Below are 24057 nucleotides of genomic sequence, written 5' to 3'. Positions count from 1 at the left end.
AGAACTTTAACATCCCTGTTTTTCCACCCGAATGTTGCCTTTTCCAAAACCATCCTGGCCCACCCTGCCCCCCACCCTGTATCCATAAAAACCCCAAGCTCCACTGTCAGGAGAGCAGAGTGGAGAGGCAGAGATGAGGAGAAGAGAAGCAGAAGCCACATGTCAGGGAAAAGTAGGCTGACTTCAGAGGGGTGGCTTGATGGTGGGACTTCCAAGAAGAGTTTGGTCATTCAGGAGAAAATTATCTTCCCACTCTATCCCCTTCCAGCTCCCCGTCCCACTGAGGGCCACTTCCACCTCTCAATAAAATCCTCTGCATACACCAGCCTTCAATTCATGTGGGTAACCTGATTCTTCCTGGACACTGGACAAAAACTTGGATACCAAGAGGGCAGGGTGTAAAAGGTTGTCACCCTGACCCTCCACTGAGCTGGTTTACACTCAGCCATCTGCAGATGGAAAATGCTAAAAGAGCACTGATTGTATTACATGCCTTCTGGGGCTCTGGGAGTTGCAGACACCCCTTCCCAGACAGCAGAGTTAAAAGAGCATTGTAACACACTTGGATGCTGCCGCGGGTCCTGTACAAAGTCTGTTCCCACCAGAGAGGAGCAACTGGCTTGTTCCAGTGTTCATTTGCCCTGGCTTCTGTACCCACTCACTTGAGTACTCCCCTTCCCGTGATGGGTTTAGAGCTGCGGGCTGAGCCACCCCTTCACAAGTGTTGCAAAGAGGTCAAGGGAAATATCACTACCAGCTCTGCCTGCCTGCAGGCTTTCCTTCAGTGTATTCTCAACAAAGCAGCTGGAGTCACCCTTTAAAAACAAGTCCAGTCATGTCATTCCTCTGCTCAAAACACTGTGAAGCTTTCCCTTGCTCTTCACAATAGGCTATGGGGTTCTACATAATCCACTCCCCTTCCCACCAAGCCATCCTGTGCCTTCCTCTCTTGTGGTGCTCCCTTTGGCTCAGTCTGCCCTAGCCACACTGGCCTCCTTGTTGTTCACCAGGCATGTTCCTCCTTGGGACCTTTCCTCCAGCCATTGTTCTCTGCTGGGAACATTCTTCCTCCTAAAATCTACTCACATCATTCTCTCAAGTCCTTCACATTTCTGCTCAGTGAGGTCTACACTGACTCACGTCAACTTTTTTTTTTTTTTTTTTTTTGAGAGAGTCTCTCTCTGTCACCAGGCTGGAGTGCAGTTGCATGATCTCAGCTCATTGCAACCTCTGAATCCCTAGTTCAAGCGATTCTCCTGCTTCAGCCTTCCGAGTAGCTGGGATTACACATGCGCCACCATGCCCAGCTAATTTTTGTATTTTTAGTAGAGACGGGGTTTCACCATGTTGGCCAGGATGGTCTCCATCTCCCGACCTCGTGATCTGCCCGCCTTGGCCTCCCAAAGAGCTGAGATTACAGGCGTGAGCCACTACGCCCAGCTTCACTTTCACTTTTTTTCATCCTGCCACCCTGACTGCTACTTCCCATCACCCCTTAGCCCAGTTTACCTCCTTTCTTCCGGAGTACTTTTCATGTACACCTACCATTCTTTATCTGTCTTTCACTGCTAGAATGTACATTTTATAATGGTAGAGATATTTGTATTTCCTCAAGAGAGAGTGAACGAGGGACTGATTGAGTTCACCCAAGCTTTGAATTCAGTCTTCGGGTTTCTAAAACAAGGAAACTCAAAGTGCTCACAACCTCAAAAAACAAACTCTGTCAAACAGATCTAAAAGCAAGGTGAGGCATTTTCACTGAACATGAACCAAAACAGTCTCATGTAGACAAGAAAATGTTAAACGCAATGTGTCTATTCTCACTGCACTTGACTTACAGAATTGTGCAACTTGCATGTATGTTACCCACAAGAAAGAGGCCTTGCAATATTCCAAAAATGAAACATTCCAACAGCTGTGCGAAATCTTTGAGTATAAAGATCCACTTTATAAGTTGGATAAAAACAGGTGTTCAAGAACAATTTTAAGTTCTGTGAGGGCAGGAATCTTATCTGTTTTCTTTGCATTGTATGCCCAGAGTCTAGTAAATTAACATGCTCAATAAATATTTGTTAAATGAACAAATGAATGAAGGGAAAGAGTCTCTACATTTTCAGAAATGAACAAGAATGCAAAAGGTAATTTTACTTCTCACTTAAAGGTTTTATCATCTGGGTGTTGGTGTGATACCACATTTACCTTAATTTAATTTGTTTAGATGTTAAGCTTTTATTATGACAATAATAGGTAAGACTCCATGAACCATGTAAAATGGGTCAGGAAAACACCGTCAGACTTTTAAAAATGCTTATTATTTCTTCCTGGAAGAACGTAAGTTTTTTTTTCAATTTTTTTGAATGACTATCTGTTTTTCTACTTGGAAAACATAAGTCTTGTTTCTTATTTCTATGAGACTGCAATTTTTACAATTGTACAATAACCTTATTTTGTTTCCCATGTTTCTTTGGTAGTGGATGTTGCAAATTTCATATAATAAGAACAATAATGATATGTGTCTGTTGTGGTACACAAACATTTTCCTATTTACTGTTTCTTCCCCTTCTCCATATTCTCCTTATTAACTATTTAGATTGATGCTTACAAAACGCCCTACCAATGCTCCTAATATTAATTCTGTGGTTATTCTTTCCCAGTATCTTTTGAATTATTTAAAAGTATTTAACACACAAAGTGAAAAGGGCTAATTAGTACTGAAAATCTGAAATGTTTTTATTTTCACAGTTTCATTGTGAATCTGAGTATGGTCATTTATTTTTTATGTACTAATTAAATACACGAGTAATATTCTCTCTCCCCAAAGGGCCATCTGCACAGTTTCCAAGAAATAAAATTTGTTCTCTACTCACACTAAGGGTAGAGATGGCCATTGTCTATGAAATGTTTAGGATATCCTCAGCCCATGCTGAATGGGAAGACATTTCTTTCCACATCGAAGCTTCATTAATTTTGCCCAATTCACAATCCAGCATAGGTAATGAAAAATATGAAACATATTATTTCTTATAAATATATGAAATTATGTCAGAGATGTCTTACAAACCCATAAGAAAACTTACTCTAGTAAAATACACAAGTGAATTATAACTAGTAAATCAATTCTTTGTCTACAACGGGTACTTGTTCTGTGTTTGAGCATGCTTATTTTTAGGAGTATCTGAAACATTTCCTGTGTAATCATAATTAAACCAACAATTTGTTTAGGAATTTCTTTAACAAGATAGCACAAAGATAAACATCAATTTAGTTGTCATCATCTATAATACATGATCATATATCCAAAATTAATGAGAACCAAATTTGAAATATAAATACTCTTAGGTCTCTAAGTCTAAAGGTCTGTAAAACAGGAAGACTCAGTCTCAGATAATGATTTGTAGATTATTGTCTGTAAAAAGTTATTGATTAATGAATAAAAGAATAATTTGTCATCTGTGTTAATACATTTTATTGTCTGTGTCAGCAAAATTTTATTTTGTTTATTAGGAAAAATAAATAAGTAAAAAGGAAGTACTCTAATGAGAAGGTTCCCACATGATATTCTGAATTCCATAAAAGAAAAAAAAAAAGTCTAAGTATTATAACAATGATGAGTTCTAAATTTAAGAGTCCTCCTTGGATTACACTGGTTTAAAAGTTTTTGTAGTTTGAAATTATAAAATAGTTTATGTGAGGAAAGTGACTATTTTCATATACTATAAAAGGATTAGGTAGTTGGCAGTCTCTAAAAATAGTTGTTGTAACATTAAAAAAACACCCAAATACATGTCTATGTTTTAAAGATAACCACAATTTTGTTTCCTATGAAACAGAACATTCAATAAACATTCAAGGGACTATTCTACAGTAAGTTTGACTGCCCATCACAGTGGTGTGCCAGTGAATGTGCAATAATGCCCACCGAGTGTGCTACAGAAAATGCTGGAAGCCTCTTGGGCAAAACTTAGAAGAGGAGAGCACCCCAAATCTCTGTTTTCAAAAAGAAAAAAAACAGATTTGCTCATTTTCTGCTTCCTTTATGGGTGAGAGCCAGCTTATCAAAGAAAAAACAGATGACTCAATGCCTTAGGTATTTGTCAAAGTGTGAATAATGGGCTTTCCACTTCAGTTTTCTAGCTTGCCAAGTCAAAAATGCATATTGCTGAGCCTGGCCTTACACATACTAAATCAGAATCTTGGTGAGTAGGGCTCATTATCTAAATTTGAGCCACTTTGTGAACTCCGTGGGAGTCATCCTGCACTCCTCAGAAAGTCTCATTATGTGAATAATAATCCTTTCATACCCTCTTGGTATGTGTTTATAATCCTAAGTCTCAACATCCAAATGAAGTTTTGGGTGGAGGTCAGTCCTGCAGGGTGACCACCACAAAATAATAGAATATGTTCTCAGACAAGAAATAAATAACAGCAAGACAACAGGATAACCTCCAAACACTTGGAAATTAAACAACATACTTCTAAACGATGCATAGGTCGAGAAAGACTCAAAAAAAAAAAAAAGAAAAGAAAAGAAAAACAATTAACTAAATGAAAATGAAAAGATAACATGTCAAAATTTGTAGGACACAGTTAAAGTAGTGCTGTGAGGAAAATTTATAGCACTAAATGCTTACATCAGAGGAGACAAAACGTCTCAAATCAATCATCTAAGTTTCTACCTCAAGAAACTAGGGAAAAATAAATAAATAAATAAATAGATAAATAAATAAATAAATAAATAAATAAATAAATCCAAGCAAGTAAAAGGAAGGTATTGATAAATGTATGATCAAACATCAATAAATTGAAAATAGGAGAATAGAATCAATGAAGCAAAAGTTGGTTCTTAAAAAAAAGTTAATAATATTGATAAACTCCTGCTAAGTCTGACAAAATAAAAATAGAGAAAACACAAATTACAAATATCAAGAATGAAACAAGGGACATCACTCCAGATCTTGTAGTCATTAAAAGTTTACTCTTAAAATTTTAACTCAGAAAATGGACATATTACTCAGTAACCACTGACTGGCAAAAGTCAAAAAATATTAAAATAGGTAAGTTGAACAGTTCTATAATCATTAATGATATTGAATTCATATTTTAAAATTGTCTAAAAAAGAAATTTCTAGGTTCCTATGGTTTCACTGTAGAATTATACCAAACATTTAAAAAAGAATTTACACAATCACTTCCAGAATACAGAAGAGGGAGGAATACTTCCCAATTCATTTTATGATCTCAAAACCAATAAAAATTAGCTGGGCATGGTGGTACATGCTTACAGTGTCAGCTACCTGGGAGGTTGAGGTGGGAAGACTGCTTGAACCCACGAGTTTGAAGCTGCAGTGAGCTATGATTGTGCCAACGCACTCCAGCCTGAGCAACAGAGCAAGATCCTGTCTCTAAAACATAAAAATATGGTCTCAAAACTAGACAGACAGTAAAAGAAAACTAGGGGTCAGCGTATCTCATAAACTTATGTCTAAAAATCTCAATATGGCAAATAAAATCCAGTAATGTATAAAAAAGAGGTATGCACCAAGAACAAGTAGAATTTATTCCAGTAATGCCAAGTTGGTTTAATATTTGAAAAATCAATCAATGCAATTCACCATAGGAACAGGCTAAAGGAGAAAAATCATATGATCATATCAAGATGTGGAAAATGTATTAGACGTAATAAACACCTACTTGTTAAAAAAAAAACAAACACAAAAACAAAAACAAAACTCTCACCAAAGGAAGAATAGAGGGCACTTCTTCAACTTCATAAAAAACTAAAAAGCATTTACAAAATCCAGTAGCTACCTTCATACTTAATGATAAAAGACTATATACTTTCCTTTAAGATTAGAAACAAGGCAAGGATGTCCCCTTTCACTGCTCTTATTCAACAAAGTACTGTAAGTTCTAGCCCAGTAATAAGGCAACAAAAAGAAATAAAGAACATATAGGTTGGAAAGGAAGAAATAAAATTGTCCCTCTTTGCAGACGACATGGTTGTCTATGTAGGAAATCTTGAGTAATCTATAAAACAAACAAACAAACAAACAAAACCCTAGATGTAATGAAGGCCTTAGGATACAAGATAAAGACACAAAAAGCAATCACATTTCTATGTAGTAATAAGGAAAACGTGGAAACTGAAATCAAAAACACGATACTATTTCCAATTACTCCAAATAAAATGAAACAGGTATAACATTAACAAAGTTTTTACTGAATAAGCATGCTGAATGTTACAAAATGCTGATGAAAGAAATCATAGAAGACCTAAGTAAATGGAGAGACATACTGTGTTCATAAATTGGAAAATGCAACATATTAAAGATGTCAATTTTCCTCAAATTGATACACATGTTGGACGTAATTTCTATCAAAATCCCTGAAAGAATTGTTGTTTTCTCCTGTAAACACAGATAAGCCTATTTTAAATTTTATCTGAAAAGACACAGGATCTGTAATAGCTAAAATAATTTTGAAAAAAAGGATAAAGTAGGAAGATTCACTCTATTGTATTTTAGCTATTATTATACAGTTACAATAATCAAGACCATGTGGTACCAGTGGAGGGACAGAAATCTCAGTCAATGGAACAGAAATAGAGAGTCTGGAAATAGACTCACAAAACATACCCAGTTGATGTTTAGCAGAGGTGCAAAAGCAATTAAATAGAGAAAAGATAGCTTTTTCAGCAAATGGTGCGAGAGCAACTGACCATCCATAGGCAACCTGACCTCAACCTAACTTTTATACCCCATAAAAAATTAACTCAAAATAGGCTGGCGTGGTGGCTCACGCTTGTAATCCCAGCACTTTGGGAGGCCAAGGCGGGTGGATCTCCTGAGGTCAGGAGTTTGGGACCAGCCTGGCCAACATGGTGAAACCCTATCTCTACTAAAGATACAAAAATTAGCTGGGCATGGTGGTGGGTGACTGTAATTTCAGCTTCTCAGGAGGCTGAAGCATGAAAATCACTTGAACTCAGGAGGCAGAGGTTGCAGTGAGCCGAGATTGCGCCATTGCACTCTAGCCTGGGTGAAAGGGCAAAAACTCTGTCTCAAATAATAATAATAATAATGATAATAATAATAAAATAACTTAAAATGGATCACAGAATTAAATGTGTAAAATGCTTAGAATAAAAACATAGGAGAAAAATCTTTATCTAAGTGAAGAATTCTTAGACTTGATACCAAAAGCAAAATCTAAAATGAAAATTGATAAACTGAACCTCATCAAAATGTAAAATATTTGTTCTGTGAAAGATCATGTTAAGCAAATGAAGAGACAAGTCACAAATTTGAAGAAAATATTTGCAGACCACATAGCTAACAAAGAACTAGTACCTAGAATTTATATATTTAAAAAAACTAACAAAACTCAAGTAAAAATTTTAAAAATCCAGTTTGAAAATGAGCAAAAGACATGAACAGACATTTCACTGAGATAAAATGGTGGTAGCTAAATGCGTATGTAAAGACGTTCAACATTAGCCATTCAGGAATTATAATAAAAGTCACAATTAGCTATTGAAACGCATCTACAGAATGACTAAAATAAGGAATAGGGATAGCACCATATGCTGATGATGATGCAGAGAAATTGGATCACTCATACATTGCTGTTGGGGATATAAAATTTTTCTCATCGCTCTGGAAAACAGTATGACAGTTCCTTTCAAAACTATACATGCATTGACTATATGATACAGCAATTGTACGCCTAAACATTTATCCCCAAGAAATAAAAACTTGTATTTACTCAGAAATCTGCTCATGAATGTTCATAGCAGATTTATATGTAACAACAAACTCTGGAAACAAATATCTTTCAGTAGGTGAACAGTTAAACAAAGGTGCTGTATTCTATACCATAGAATACTATTCAGCAATGAAAGGAATGAACTATTGACACAAGCAACAACTTGGATGTATCTCAGGAAATTCTGCTAAGTGAAAAAAAGCCAAAATAAAAAAGTTACATACAGTATGAATCCATTTATATAACATCCTTGAAATAAGAAAATTGTAGAGATGAAGAACAATTAGTGGTTGACAGGAATTATAGAAGGAGGGAGAGAGGGAAGTGGTGGTCCCTCTAAAAGGGCAGAATGAGGGATCCTTGTGATGGAATTGTTCTATACATTGATCATGGGTATACTCACAAGTATCTACATGTGTGATAAAATTCCACAGTACTAAACACACACGCTCACCACACAATGAGTCACATAAAACTGGTAAAATCTGCATATGGTCAGTCAACTGTATCAGTGTCAATTTCCTGGCTGATATTGTATTATAGTTATGCAAGGTGTTACCACTGAAGCAAATCAAGTGAACAGATAATTTCTTACAACTCCATGTAAATCTACAATTATCTCAAAATAAAAAGGTTTTAAAAGCTATGAAAAGACAACAACAACAAAAGCAAAACCTTACATCTGATTAATGCTTTTCATTTTGTATTAAAAATCATTTTGTATCTAACATCCCATTTCAAGAAAATGAAAAATATGCCTGAGCACAGGGCTCACATCTGTAATCCCAGAGTTTTGGGAAGCTGAGGTGAGAGGATTGTTTGAGCTCAGGAGTTTGAGACCAGACTGGATAACACAGTGAGACCTCATCTCTACTTAAAAAAAAAAAAAAAAAAAAATTAAAAATTAGTAGGCATGGTGACATAGGCCTGTAGTCCCAGCTACTCAGGAGGCTGAGATGGGAGGATTGCTTGAGCTTGGGAAATCAGGGCTGCAGTGAGCCATGATCACTCCACTGCACTCCAGGCTGGGTGACAGAGTGAGACCCTGTCTCACAAAAATAAATAAATAAATAAATAAATAAGAAAAAAGAAAAAGAAAATGGAAGATACTAATGATTTCCTCCAAATGGAAAGTACTAAATATTTTCCTAACCAATTGGATGGATCTGGCAATTGGGGGATAGAAAAGTTAAGTGATTTACCTGAACCAGAGGACTTAATAATAGGTTCATGAAGCTTAACATTAAACCAAGACTAAACTTCACTTCCAATCCAGAAATATGTTTATGCTTTTAAAAGTTATGAAACCAAGTAAGAATATACAATAAAGCCATCAAATATGTTCTTCCAAACTGTTTGTAAGCCTTGGGAGATTGCCTACTGTGTCATACAAATCAGGTTTTATGTAGATCCTTTACAGAAAACACTGTTTCTGGAGATTTGGCAATAGAATGGAATGTAGGTATTGCCAGAAGGAGAGCACTAGCAGAACTTAATTTCTGTAGTCAATATTTCATCATGTAAGAAATAGGGGAAAGTGCTTGTAGCAGCCATCATTTGATAAGAAGAAATTTGAAGAACTTGGGCATACAATTTAGGATATACCTAGAAGGCATCTAAAACAAACAAAAAACAGTCCACATCTAGTTATTTGGAAATTAGATTTTAATTCTGCCGTTCTTATGCTTTTAAGTTTTCGGGTGAATCTGGAAGAGACAAAAGACCAAATTCCAAGCTGTCTGCAAGGTGAAATGGAAGAGGAAGGCAGTATCTTGAACTGCACTGTGCCGGTCCAGAGCCAGCAGCCCCATGTGGGTGTTTGAATTAAACTTAAATCAAACTAAAATTCAGTTTCTCAGTTGGACTAGCACATGTCCAAGGCTTGGCAGCCACATGTTGCTAGTGGCTATCATATTGGACAGTAAAGAAAGACATTTCTATAATCTCAATAAAGCATTGGACAGCTCCAATCTATATAACTAATGAAAACATTGAAACGTCACAAAACTTTTTTTTTTTAATTTAAAAAGGACACCATTTTGCAAATGACACATTGACGGATTCATATCCATGGCCTCCTAGAAGAGCAGGGTGGAGAAGACCCTGAATGCAATCCTGTCAAAACACTTGTCACAGGCTTGAATCTTTCTGGTTATCAATGTCTGAACAGCCATGGCAAATAATTTTTATTTCCTTCATTCTTTTGCAGGTTAAAAGAAACGTTTCTCTCCTTTGAAACTGTTCTATAGCTTTAAGTCTTTCATCATTCTGGCTGCTTACTGCTGATTTCCAATCTGGGTTCCAATTTATCTATATCTCCAGTCAAATAACTTGTGCCAAAATTAAGTGCCATGTTCCAGGTGCACAGAGTATAGGAGGTTTATGTTTTTCCTTATTCTAGATATTATGCATCCACTTTTACAGACTAAAATCACAAGGTGACTTTTAGTAACCCCACCAATAAATTTCTTTGCAATTAGTTTTTAGTTAAGTAAAACCCTGCAATCTGGTTAATGTGGCCCATTGCTCCATCTAATTGAAACGTTGTGTGTCCTATTTATAACCAGTCTACTTTTGAATACTTCTGGTGGAAAAATCATTAACCCTGTTGATTTTATATCAGTTGCAAAAGTGTGGCCTCCAACATCTTTCTCCATGTAACTGTTAAAAATGTTAATAATGGGGACCCAGCATATGTCTTTGGGAAACTCTAACCTCCACCCACCTCCCAGCCTAAGAATCATCACAGTTTGGATCTAACCATTCACAAGTCAGTTCAACTATTTAACTGTCCAGTCCATGCTTCTCCATTTTACCCACAAAGACATACCTAGTAACCCAGCTTTTATTGTATCTCCTGCAATATGCTTCACCTTTCCCAGAAAGTCAAAAAAAGCAGACACTGAGATTTTTTGTTTAAGATGACTACGGAGGCTTTTACAGCACAGAAGAGAACTCACCAACCCTGGAGAAGGGACGATGCACTTGAAGTATTGGCACCCCACAGTGGGCAACTCTAGCATTTCATGTTAAAACAATGCTGAAAACAATTTCTAATGGTTCTATTGATTTTCAAACAATAATAAAGGGTAGGGTCCTACTTAATTGAATCCTAATGAGTTCGGTATTTACCACAGTCTGTCACCAAATGCACTTCTTGTACAAAACTCTTTGAACTGGCTGTGGGAGAGGAGAACTCTCTGTTCTAAATGCTGCTTTCACCACTGTCCAGCTGGGATGTTTTAGAACTAAGTCTCTCACTGACTCATTCAGTCTAGAAACAAATAGAGGAAAATTTGCGGCACCTGATCCCAAAGCAGGTGGCTATGCATTAATGATGTAGCATGTGCCAAGATCCTGAAAGGAACGGTTCTAGAGAAATACTGCAGGATCTAATTATTTTTAACATCTCTCCTAACTTGAAAATGGTTTGTGTACATGACTTCAATTTTCAAAAGATACAATGCAGCCTGGGACTTTAAAACAGGGAATCTGGCAAATTAACTAATAAGTGTATGAACACATGTTGAAATGGCAAGGCACTAAATAGGCTGGCTTCTCCTACAGAAAAGAGTCATTTAACAGGAGTCAGTTAAGTCAATGTTTACTCTCCATGTAGGGAACTTTACATCACAAATGGGAGAAATAATTCAGCAGGTATTAAAAAAAGCTTTCCAAACAGGGAAACTTCCTTGGGATGTTAATGTTTCTTGTTATGTTAAGATGGGTCTTGGAAAACAACCCATCTCAGATCAACATTCCTACATGTGGAGTTTGGATGATTTTTTTTTTCTTCCAGTAATCGTCAACTACAATGGGATCTATTTGATTATTATTGTAATGTTTAAAAACGGTACTGATTAGATTTCTTTACAGTGGGACAACCAAGAAAAAATGGACTGCCGAAAAAAAATATCTAGAGGTAAAATATGCAGGCCTGTCAAGGGATGATGGCCCTAGCAGAGGGCTATGGACTGAGGGGATGGCAGCATGCAGAATAGAAGTAGGAGTGGAAGAGGCCGGGTGCGGTGGCTCACACCTGTAATCTCAGCACTTTGGAAGGCCGAGGCGGGCAGGTCACAAGGTCAAGAGATCGAGACCATCCTGGTTAACACGGTGACACCCCATCTCTACTAAAAATACAAAAAATTAGCCAGGCGTGGTGGCGGGTGCCTGTAGTCCCAGCTATTCGGGAGGCTGAGGCAGGAGAATGGCATGAACTCGGGAGGCAGAGCTTGCAGTGAACCAAGATCCGGCCACTGCACTCCAGCCTGGGCAACAGAGTGAGACTCTGTCTCAAAAACAACAAGAACAACAACAAAAAAGAAGTAGGAGTGGAAGAAACAAAGAAGGCCTGAAGCAATAGGTATGTTTGGCCTGAAATCTTCCTCTTTAGCTAATTCTCTGTGGCTAGGAGTGCTCACCTCCAAAACAAACAAACAAAAAACCCAGAGTGGATGTATGGACCGTTATAGCTATCCTTCTCTTAACCGTTTGGTGCAGAATACTAAAAAATATAAAGTTTTGGAGAACACGTGTCCTATTATGTAATTCTTGGTATAATATTAATACTACCACAACAGTAAATGGGACACAGTGTTTTCACAACCATATCACATTAGATGATACTCACAGTGACCCTGTGGGGTGGAGGATAATTATTTGTTCCTACTTAACATTAAAGGAAAATAAGGCCCTGAGAGGTTTAACGTTGCCTAGAATCCCCCAAATAAGGAAGCAGAGCAAGAACCAGAGCTGTTGGACTCCCACTCTGGATTACTTTTCAGGACTCTGTGTCACCACCTATCTCATGAGTGCTCTCCAGAGATACCCGGATGCACACAGGGACAGCCACATATCTGCATTCATGGACCCTTATGAATGGAGACGGGCTCCCTACTGCTCACTTTCTTTCATTCCCCTGCACACTTAGGTTACTGTACCATAACACCCAAGACCCCCCAACATGTGCTGTTGCCCTGAAACTGGAGTTACTACTATATAAGTGTTCTAAACACAGGCTATTGTCCTATTGTCCTGCCAGAAGACGACTCCTCTGGGAGTCCTTGGAGGCCCCTCCAGGCTCTCCTGCTAGTGTGAAAGCCTGTACTCGCTTCCTCCTTAACGTGCCTGGTAGCCTTCATCACCCTACAGGCCTACAGCCAGCCCTGATGAATTCAGGCTGGGGTGGGGGTGAATAGTAAGAAGAGTATCACACAGAGATAGGATCTAGAGGTGTAACATGTAAACAGAAGTGTTCTTAGTGTCCACAGTTGGAACTCAAGGTTATATTTTCCCACAGAATCCATGTGACTGATGCTGACTTGCTAATGAGATTCAATAATTCTGGGAGTATTTAGTAGTATCTTGGTTAAACATCTGCATTATGTAGGGCTTCACGGATGACCGCAAGACCCTATCCATCATTGATAATATTGTTTCTATGGGGAAATGTGTTTGAAGTTTTGTATGACAGCCCTCCAAAGAAATTCTAGCAAAAAAACCTATTTGAAAGTTGGGCACTGTCTGTCTTCCAGCACTGGCTGTTCTCCCTCTCACTCTCTCCAACCTAACCTGTTTTCTTATGTCCAACTTCTGGGTGGCCCATGAAGGCTATTGCTCCTCTGAGGCCACAGCAGGCATAAGCAATGGGGAGAAGGTGAAAGTGCTGGGGAACAGTCCCAGCAGTAGAGGGAGGGGGGCAGGAGAGGGAAGAAGACAGAGTTGGAATCATCACCAGACAGCAAACATTGGGTGAGCCTACGCTGTTGATAGGACACAGGCTTTTTATGGGAATCTAAAATGCAACTTTTAAGCAGGATGGATGAATGTCATTAAGAAAGCACAGGCCATGGCATGAGGCAGGCCTGGGGTACATTCTGTTTCTTATTAAAAATGATCTTAAGCTAAATACTTAACCTCTTAGAAGGTTCAGCTTTCTCATCTCTAAAATTGAGATGACATTACTTCTCAGGGTGTTTGTGAAGATCAGAGTAATTGTGTAAATGTGATTATTACAAACTTCAGCAGCATTTACCAGACAGTTGAATGTTGCTTTATCTTACTTTCCTCCTTTGAGAGATGCAAGGTGGTACAGGGGAAAGGTTAGAGTAAAAATAAGTGGATTGGAATTCCACTCTCAGAATCAACCCCATGGAGGGGCTGAGCACACTCTCCGAGTTACTGTCTTCCGTGCTGTCCTCTGAGGGCTTTTGTTGGTGGCAAGGAATTAACATGTGTGTCAATGGCTGCAACTAGCTGGTCAATAATTATCATCCACTGTTTTGACAAATGTGTGTTGAGTGCCTACTATAGACCTGGCACTATCTTAGAAACGTGAATCCAGCCAAGGGGAAATAATCAAGGCAGGCCTGTTCTGTTAGATGGAGTGGTCAGGGAAGTTTCCCTGAATAGATGAGATTTGAGCAGAGGCCTGAATGAGGAGTGGGAGTGAGCCATAGAAATATCCAGAAAGAGGCATCCAAGAAGAGGGAATAATCAGAGTAAAGGCCAGGCTGTCAGGGCCTGCTAGGGCCTGATTGAGACATTGCAAGGAGGTCCTCAGGGGTCTTCGTGACTAGTGCAGAGAGCAAAAAGTATGGGCACAAGGCAGGGACAGGGGAGGGCAGGACCAACGGTCTGTTGATATGTGCTCTGTACGCTGCTGGAAGGACTTTCTCCTAACTTCTAGGTACTCAAGCCCTTGGAAGGTAGTCTTGAGTGAAGGAGTTTATGTTGTGAAAAGCCACATGCAGAAGAAACTTGTGGCCCAAGGGTGAAGGCAGACAAGCACTGGGAGGTGACTGTAGTCAGCAGAGCAGACATGAGATGAGGCCCTGGGCCTGGGGTGGTGGCAGCTGGGGACACAGATGTGTTCTGACTCAATGTGTGTGTGTGGTATAGTAAAGCCCTGGAGCTAGGGAAGGGTGCAGGCCTAGAGAGAGACAATGCGGAGGTCTCCACAGAGTGATACAGTGAAAAAGCACAGGGCCGGACATGGTCATCTGTGGAGCAGGAATGGAGGAGAGGGAGGAGAACCCATCATGACACTGCGCAGCATTTTAGAGGTCTGAGGAAGGAGATGCCACTCCATGCATGAAAAGTGACAAGACAAAAGAGGCCCTTTCTTACAAAAATTCTTTGTGTTCCTTTTTTTGGTTATTGCTTTTGTTTTTCTTTTTCTTATTAAAACAATTATGAGATATTTCAAAACATGCTGAATACTGAAAATAAAATAACTGACACTCCACCCAAATTTCTAACTTGTGAACATTTTGCCACTTTGCAATTGATGGCAGGCGAATCCCAAAACGGGCTCAGCCCGGAAGGGTTCTTGACTTTGCTCAGGGAAGAACTGAAGAAGGAGCTGGCAATGAAAGAAGGCAAGTTTATTAGAGCAACAGTGTATGGCAAAGTGGCTGCTCCCTAGAGCAGGGCTCTCTCATAGGCAGAGCTGCCCAGGGCAGCAGCAGCAGCAGTAGCACTCCTTATGGACTGCTGGCTAGCTATATTTATACACACTCTTCATTATATGCTATTTAAGGAGCAGGTTATTCAGAATTTTCTAGAAAGGGGGTGGGGGAGTTCCTGGAACCATATAAGGAAACTTTTGGATTGTTGCCATGGCGTTTGTAAACTGTCATGGCACTGGTGAGGCTGTCTTTATGCTTATTAGCAGTGAGGGCAAGTAGGGTCACTTTTGTTGCTATCCGCTGGTTTCAGCTGGTGTCTTTGCTGCATCCTGCTTTGATTAGTAGGGTCATGATCGGTGCTCGGAATATAAGTCCTGCTGGTCTCCCATCTCACTATATTCATTTCAAAGACAACTGAAGTCATGCCCCCTCTGTCCAAACCGCTTCTTCTTCTTCCAGGAGGCTTTAGTGAGCAATGATAACAGTGCCTGGTGTGTGGGAAGTTCTCGGTGAAGGTCAAGAACTGTGGCGCTGCTGGAGGTGGTCTTTACCATTATGATGATATTGAGGTCTTTCCCATGCATTTTCTAGCTCTTACTGCATAAAGTCAACTCCATAACAATGCACAGTACAATTCTGTATGTTTTTAAAATTAATATAAAGGGTAAATTTTTGTATTCTTTTGTATCTTTTTTTAATTCAACACTGTGTTCTTCAGATTTTTTTTTTTTTTTTTTTTTTTGGTAGCAAGTCAGACACAGTTTAGAATATAAGAGTAATAGGAGGAGGAAACAAAATCTTTGCAGAGAGTGCAATGTGAAGGTGCTTTGGTTCCAATATGACAGCTCTCCAGACGCCTTTTCTCCATCCCTCCCTCTTTTTCATTCCTTAACTGCAAAGCTATTGGAGAGAAAGGAGAGGATCATTCAATTTTGTGACAATATTAAATGCTAGCTTCACAGCCCCTCAGGACAAGAAAGACCATGTGGCCCTATAGCCCTTAACTGGAACATGCTTGCTTCCCTTCCCCAACAGGAGCCCTCCCATGGGTTGCAGACAGAGGTTCTGACCCCGGGGCAGCCTCACTTGACTCATGAACTGATGAGCATATTCACTTCTGCAAGCAAAGTAAAACTGAACATAGGAGCTATACTTGCTGGTTACTGTTACTGTTCTGTCCTCTCATGTTCCAATTACCTGTTTTATTTTTATTTCAGAGCCTTCACTGAACAGGCAATGTTTGGATTTAAGCTCTAAAGAAATGCGGGTAGACAGAGGGCACATTCCACACAAGAATCCAGGCATGGATTTTGAAGTAGCAGCTTGACCACTGTCATTGTAGAACTTAGGCTAGAGGACAGGATTGGTTTTCAATACTCTGATACCCATCTGTGACAGACGGGCAACTTCTGTGCTGGCAATATCAAAGCAACCCCACCAAGAGACATGCCGGCCTCTCTGTGGCTGGATGGTTTCCATGGTGTGGGGGAGTTTTGTTGTTGTTGCTCTTGTGAAGTTTAAGTTCTTGTGGCTTTTCCCCTTTGCCAGCCTTGCTTAAGACCAAAGGAGAGCTGGATGGTAAAGACTCCCTCGAGAATGGGCAAACGAGTTGCAGATCAAGTATCCTGGCCACGAAGACAAGGAGAGGATCAGGCCTGAAGCTCCAGGCCTGGACACGCCCCGGAGGAGAAATGATCCTCGTGGTTAGTAACAGAGCCAAGCTTCCTTTGTCTAATCTTTCGCTGGAATTAAGAGCTTTTCACATTTCAGTTGACTTGAGAACAGACAGGGAGTCCCAAATCAGAAGCAGATTGGAGCTGGTGAGCAGGGAAACGACACTTCAGCCTCTAAATGCAGCAGCTCTGTTTGTCCCTTGCTTTTGACCCCAGCAGCCTCTTTGCTCCCTCTCTCCTCCCTGCTCCACAGAAGGCTTCTCTCCTCTTCTCTGAGGCTCTGCTCTTAAAGCAGCAGGTGCCCGATTCCAGTGGACTCTCTCCACTGCGGAATGCATTACAGCAGGGGCAGCACCTTCCCCAGCAACACACCCTGTCACCTTTGATCCTTTGCCATTTGCACTGTGGGTTTTCATTTGACCCAGTGGTCTGAGTTTGCTCCAGTATTTGTGTTTTCGTGTTTTTCTTTCCTATGCTTCTCTTTCCCTCCCCGCCCCTCCTTTATGCTGTGGCCTAAGTACACTGAGCTTCTTCCTTTGTTTGTATGACAGAGGATTCCTTTTCATTCGTCAGGATCTTAACTATGCATACCACAAAAAAATTGAAGCACAAAGCACCAAAAAAAAAATGACGATAGAAAAATCTAGTGGATTTGGAGGTGAAAGAAAGCAAACTTGCACCCAGTTTTCGAAACCTTAAACAGATTTATATTCTTGGCCCAGTTCTCAGTTACTCACCACAGTACTCTTATTTTGTGCCTCAAGGGATAGGCAAAAAGCTCTTTCCTGCTCAGCACTTACTTAATACTTAAAAGAAATACCCTTTCTTTCTCTAGCAATGCACTTGTTTGTAACAGTGGAAATACAGGGCACCCAAGAGGTCAAACTCTCTAGAAACCTGGGGCCAATACTTACAAAGACTGATGCCTTGTGGGTGATTGAAAAACAACCCTAGAGTCAGAATTAACAACATTCTCCACATAGCGTTTAAATGGTCACTTTTTGTCCAGAGCTGGGTACTTTCTGAAAACTGTTTCTCTAGCCTGAGGCAAGCCTGGGCTTTGGCTGTGAGGCCCAGAGGCTTAGCTTCTTCACCCAATGCTTGCAAAATGTTTATAGCAAACTCAAATACCTTCCACAGATTACTCCCATTCTCCATCTGATTTCTTCACCAGCTGTTCTCTGCCTGATTCATTGTGCAGATTTCTTTCTAGTGTTGTGGATATTCCCTAGTTACCTACCATAATGCTTGGTCTTACAGGTGTATAGCATGTTTGCAATGCTTGTTCATACGCTCCCAGGGAAAAAAAAATCATAAAATATAATCTTACGTGTAATTTTCCTGAGTACTAAATGCTTTGCCCTGAACTTGAAGACAGTGTATCAGTTGAAGGATGCCAGGAATTACTTCACCTCATGTATATGTACCTGTTACAGATTATATTCATTTTCAAATTAATTTCAAAGCCAGCTGTTATTTTTGCTAAAAGTCATCCTTGATGTTATGCTTTAGTAACTACCATTTAAAACTTAGAGACAACTAGCTGTGCAATATGAGGATTTAAAAATTCAGTACTTGGATTGTTTATCGTGGGTTTTATATTTTGAGCTCAAGTCTCCTTCTTAATATATTGTCTGTAGGCACTTAATAAAATGGATTTTTAAGGAAAAATAAAATAGCTTTACTATATATATAACATGCATATTATACATAAAATGTTGGAACTTTTTGGTGATTTAGTTTTCCTTTATAAATACGGGCATGTAGTTATTTCTACAGCAATACTTACATTGAAAGACAAGTTTCTATGCCATGGAGGCTTTTTAGAAGTTCTAACTGGGAATGTAAGCATCTATGTAACCTTAATCCAAAAAGAGGGCTCCTCTAACTGGGGAGATTGCCCGTTTGGACCGTCAAACAGCTGGGGAGAATGGGTCACCTGCCTAGACTACTTAATGAGCTGAGTCCACTCTAACAGTCAGGGCTGGAAGAAAGCACCTTCTTCAGAGTGAGCACACATCAGGTACCCCCTCCATTTTTCCCTGACTCATGTGGAGGGGTTAGGACTTTAAAGAAGCCAGGTTTGTCTTTTTCTTTATTTCATGGAATATGCTAAAAAACAGAAAGAAATATTGAACCTATGCCATGTACTTCAAACGAAGCTTCCACAGAAAATCTGAAACCCTAAAAAGGTTCTTCATTTAAGCCATAGAGAGACACAAATATTCAAACTCTCCTAAGTAATGCTAAAAACAAGGCAGCGAGTGTTCCAACAAGGGCAAGACCTCACTTGTTTATTATTTAGGACTCTTATCACTGTCAGTTCTAGCTTGATGAAAGTACTATCATGTGTCAGAGACAATGCCATATGTTCACCAAAAACAAAAACAAAAAAACCCAATTTATTTTCCCTCTGGGCATACAGAAAGACTACATTTCCCAGTTTCTTTTGTAATTAATTTTGGGCTCTGAGTCTGAATTCTATCCAAAGAAATGCAAGTGAAAGTTGTGTATACTACTTCCAGGTCTGCCCAAATCCTCCCACCTCCTGCACAACCTTTAACATCTCTCTTCCCCCTTTACAGTAACCCCGGGACCACAGAGTGAAGATGGTGGCATTGCAAGACAGGAAGAGCTTGGGTTCCTGCAAGACTGCGTGAAGCAGTCCCCTCTTTTCCATGACTATCTTGGTCTGCGACAGGCTGCAATGGTTTGAAGGTTTGTCCCCTCTAAAACTCATGTTGATATTTAATTGCCATTGTGATGGTATTGGAAGGTGGGGCCTTAAGAGAGCTCTGCCCTCATAAGTGGACTAATACCAGTTATCAGGAGTAGGCTCACTCACTTCCACTCTCTTTTTCTTGCTCTCACTCTTGTTAGCCCTTCTGCTTTCCACTATGGGATGATAGAACAAGACGTCCCTCATAAGATACTGGCACCTTGATCTTGGACTTCCCAGCCACTAAGCAATAAGCCAATAAAACTCTGTTTTTATTATATATTACCCATTCTTTGGTGTTCTGTTATAGCAGCACAAAACAGACTAAGACACAGGAAGAAGCAATAAATCATTATTTGAGATTTAGCGGTTATTGTAGTAGCTTGCGTCATGGACCCCAACTAATGCATACTATATTATATCATGTACGTTCTCTGTGTTGCTTATTTCCTACCTCAACCATAGCCATCATTTTAAGACAACAGTTAAGAAAACAACTTTATCTGCACAAAGTGCTCTTTCTGCCTGATGTTTTTCCCCTCCTCCCTCTGTTCTTGCCTCCCCAACACACACACATCCCCCTTTACCTTTATATACTCCTTTTTCAGCTTTGAAATGGCAAGCGGGCCTAACAGGAAAGATTCTTTGGACTTTAAGAACATCCATCAGCTTTATTGCTATAGACAGATTTCTTTCCTTAATGATTTTTTTTTTTTTTGAGCAAGGAATATGGTTTGCCCTCTCCAGTCATAGAGTGAATTAATTTGAGGATTTAGCTAGCTACTTGTCATGAACCTGAATGAGAGAAAGGGAGAAACTTTTCATCCACTGCTCACTGTCATTTTCTCTCCTTCTGACTTCCACTTTCCCTAAATTGTTGCATTAATCTAGCCACTCCCCAATCATCACCACTATAGTGTGAGCTCTTTTAGGAAAAGGACCAGTGCTTATTCATTTTTTATCCCTGATATTTGGAAACTACTAGGTAATCATTAAAAGTTAGCTATTATTTAGCAATAAGATCAAAACCAGGAGACAAATGGCCTTAACTCTGTTAAGAGGCATTAGGACAATTTCATGGGACTAGGAGAGATGCCAGGCCCTTCTCTTAGTCCATAGCTATTTGAATCCCAGATCTGAAACTTAAGGGAAATAAAAATTTAAGTATACATACCACCTCTCAATTTCTCTTCAAATAATTTTTTTCTTTTTTCCTTCTCAAAAAAAGAAGGAGGAGAAGGAGCAAGAGGAGGCTAAGGAGAAGGAAGAAGGAAGGAAAGAAAAGTAAAGGAAAATTTTAAGAGGTCCATTTTCTTCTCAAGGATGAAAATCAAGGTCCCAAATGCTTATAAAATCTACCCCTTTCAACTAATATTTATAGTAAAGCAGTGTAGTAGAGTTAGGTGGAGGAAAAGGAAAACTATGGGAGTAGAAATTGCATTTGCTGAGTACACATGTGAAACGACAGTTACCACCTTCATTCTCCAGTGTTAGGTTTTGAAATCGCCATAGTAGGAAATCCACTTTAAATATGTTTGCCTTTGGATCTATTTTTAAATGAAAAAAAAATCTCAGTGCTTCTGGTGTATGTATGTACTAGAGACAGTCTTAACCTAAGATGTTAAGAGAGGAGGCTGGGGACAATTTATCAGTGTCAGAACCCAACACCAGAAGAGAAATTGGAGTGACCTTTTAACAAAGGTTCTATTTTTAAGATCTAATTGACTTAGCCACTGGGATTATCTCTGGTATTAAAAATTATTTAATGGGGTTGCTCCATGAAATTCAAATAGGATGTATGGTAAATCATTACTACGATGAAACAATGGCAGCAAATATTTACTGATGCAAAACAAAAAGTTCGTATAGAATACCTGAGAGTTTGCCTGCTGTGGTAGTGAGTTATGAGAGACATCACAACCAAGGCTTGCTTTTGGCTTTTTCCTTGCAACAAAAGAAATAAGCAGCACTTGGAGTGATCCGAACATCCAGGAGGACTTATAAACTGTCCCTTTGGAATATTTGGTCAAACTCTTGCTTAGTGGTTCTTCACTTTCTCTGAATTCCCCACTCTTTCCTTTTCTAATTTGTGTTTCTAGCTGCCCACTCCCATAGTATTTCCCCATTTCTTTAACACTCTCATTTTCAATTTATTCCTTCCCCATATCTCTTTCAGGATTTTCCCACATTCAACAAAATGACATTATCTCAGATAGGAGAGTCCACTGATGATTGCGCGTATGAATAAGGTAAAAAACAGTGCTCTACAAGGGTCCCTTGCAGTTCCTCAGGGACCTCAGTCTATCAAACATTTTCTCCCCTACATATGCACTCTTTGCACTCTTTCTCTTTCCTATTACAATGCAACTAGGGTGAAGTATCTTCTATCTTAAAAGACAATGTTACCCAGACTTTAAACCAACAAAAATCAAAAGAAACAAAGAAGGCCACTATATAATGGTAAAGGGATCAATTCAACAAGAAGAGCTAACAATCCTAAATGTATATGCACTCAACACAGAAGCACCCAGATTCATAAAGCAAGTCCTTAGAGACCTATAAAGAGACTTAGACTCCCACGCAATAATAATGGGAGACTTTAACACCCCACTGTCAACATTAGACAGATCAATGAGACAGAAAGTTAACAAGGATATCCAGGAATTGAACTCAGTTCTGCACCAAGTGGACCTAATAGACATCTACAGAACTCTCCACCCCAAATCAACAGAATATACATTCTTCTCAGCACCACATCGTACTTACTCCAAAATTGACCACATAGTTGGAAGTAAAGCAGTCCTCAGCAAATGTACAAGAACAGAAATTATAACAAACTGTCTCTCAGACCACAGTGCAATCAAACTAGAACTCAGGATTAAGAAACTCACTCAAAACCACACAACTACATGGAAACTGAACAACATGCACCTAAATGACTACTGGGTACATAACGAAATAAAGGCAGAAATAAAGATGTTATTTGAAACCAATGAGAACAAACACACAACATACCAGAATCTCTGGGACACATTTAAAGCTGTGTGTATAGGGAAATTTATAGTACTAAATGCCCACAAGAGAAAGCAGGAAAGATCTAAAATTGACACCCTAACATCACAATTAAAAGAATTAGAGAAGCAAGAGCAAACACATTCAAAAGCTAGCAGAAGGCAAGAAATAACTAAGATCAGAGCAGAACTGAAGGAGATAGAGACACAAAAAACCCTTCAAAATAAATCAGTGAATCCAGGAGCTGGTTTTTTAAAAAGATCAATAAAATTGATAGACCGCTAGCAAGACTAATAAAGAAGAAAAGAAGAGAGAAGAATCAAATAGATGCAATAAAAAATGATAAAGGGGATATCACCACACCGATCCCACAGAAATACAAACTACCATCAGAGAATACTATAAACACCTCTATGCAAATAAACTAGAAAATCTACAAGAAATGCATAAATTTCTGGACACTTACACCCTCCCAAGACTAAACCAGGAAGAAGTTGAATCCCTGAATAGACCAATAACCGGCTCTGAAATTGAGGCAATAATTAATAACCTACCAACCAAAAAAAGTTCAGGACCAGACGGATTCACAGCCGAATTCTACTAGAGGTACAAAGAGGAGCTGGTACCATCCCTTCTGAAACTATTCCAATCAATAGAAAAAGAAGGAATCCTCCCTAACTCATTATATGAGGGCAGCATCATCCTGGTACCAAAGCCTGGCAGAGACACAACAAAAAAAAGAGAATTTTAGACCAATATCTCTGATGAACATCGATGCAAAAATCCTCAATAAAATACTAGCAAACCGAATCCAGCAGCACATCAAAAAGCTTATCAACCATCATCAAGTTGGCTTCATCTCTGGGATGCAAGGCTGGTTCTACATAAGCAAATCAATAAATGCAATCCATCATATAAATAGAACCAAACAAAAAAACCACATGATTATCTCAATAGATGCAGAAAAAGGCTTCGACAAAATTCAACAGCACTTCATGCTAAAAACTCTCAATAAACTAGGTATTGATGGGACATATCTCAAAATAGTAAGAGCTATTTATGACAAACCCACAGTCAATATCATACTGAATGGGCAAAAACTGGAAGCATTCCCTTTGAAAACTGGTACAAGACAGGGATGCCCTCTCTCAACACTCCTATTCAACATAGTGTTGGAAGTTCTGGCCAGGGCAATCAGGCAGGAGAAAGAAAGAAAGGGTATTCGATAAGGAAAACAGGAAGTCAGATTGTCCCTGTTTGCAGATGACATGATTGTATATTTAGAAAACCCCATCATCTCAGCCCGAAAACTCCTTAAGCTGATAAGCAACTTCAGCAAAGTCTCAGGATACAAAATCAATGTGTAAAAATCACAAGCATTCCTATACACCAATAACAGACAAACAGAGAGCCAAATCATGAGTGAACTCCCATTCACAATTGCTTCAAAGAGAATAAAATACCTAGGAATCCAACT

General features: G+C 39.1%; 2 protein-coding genes across 5 annotated transcripts in view; one reads left to right on the top strand and one right to left on the bottom strand.

The window, feature by feature from the left end:
- LOC105497742 (putative uncharacterized protein encoded by LINC01549) overlaps nucleotides 1–19808 on the top strand; it is a 98170-nt gene extending 78362 nt beyond the window's left edge. For 2 of the 3 annotated variants that reach the window (XR_011622313.1, XR_011622311.1), the window contains 2 exons: nucleotides 19435–19567; nucleotides 19730–19808. Coding sequence is in view for 1 of the 3 variants with exons in the window: in XM_071095078.1 (XP_070951179.1) it covers nucleotides 16725–16835 (111 nt within the window). In the remaining 2 variants the exon portion in view is untranslated. Of the gene's footprint in view, nucleotides 1–16724; nucleotides 16880–19434; nucleotides 19615–19729 lie in introns of those variants that run through there. The other variant, XM_071095078.1, reaches the window with a different exon arrangement.
- The window catches only part of LOC105497746 (succinyl-CoA:glutarate-CoA transferase), a 749568-nt gene that overhangs the window by 20689 nt on the left and 704822 nt on the right, over nucleotides 1–24057 (bottom strand). The window lies entirely within an intron of this gene.

The sequence above is a fragment of the Macaca nemestrina genome, chromosome 4 (assembly GCF_043159975.1).
Source record: "Macaca nemestrina isolate mMacNem1 chromosome 4, mMacNem.hap1, whole genome shotgun sequence".
In the NCBI taxonomy this organism is placed as follows: domain Eukaryota; kingdom Metazoa; phylum Chordata; class Mammalia; order Primates; family Cercopithecidae; genus Macaca; species Macaca nemestrina.
The sequence above is the reverse complement of the archived record's forward strand: the minus strand, read 5'-3'. Positions and strand labels throughout refer to the sequence as shown.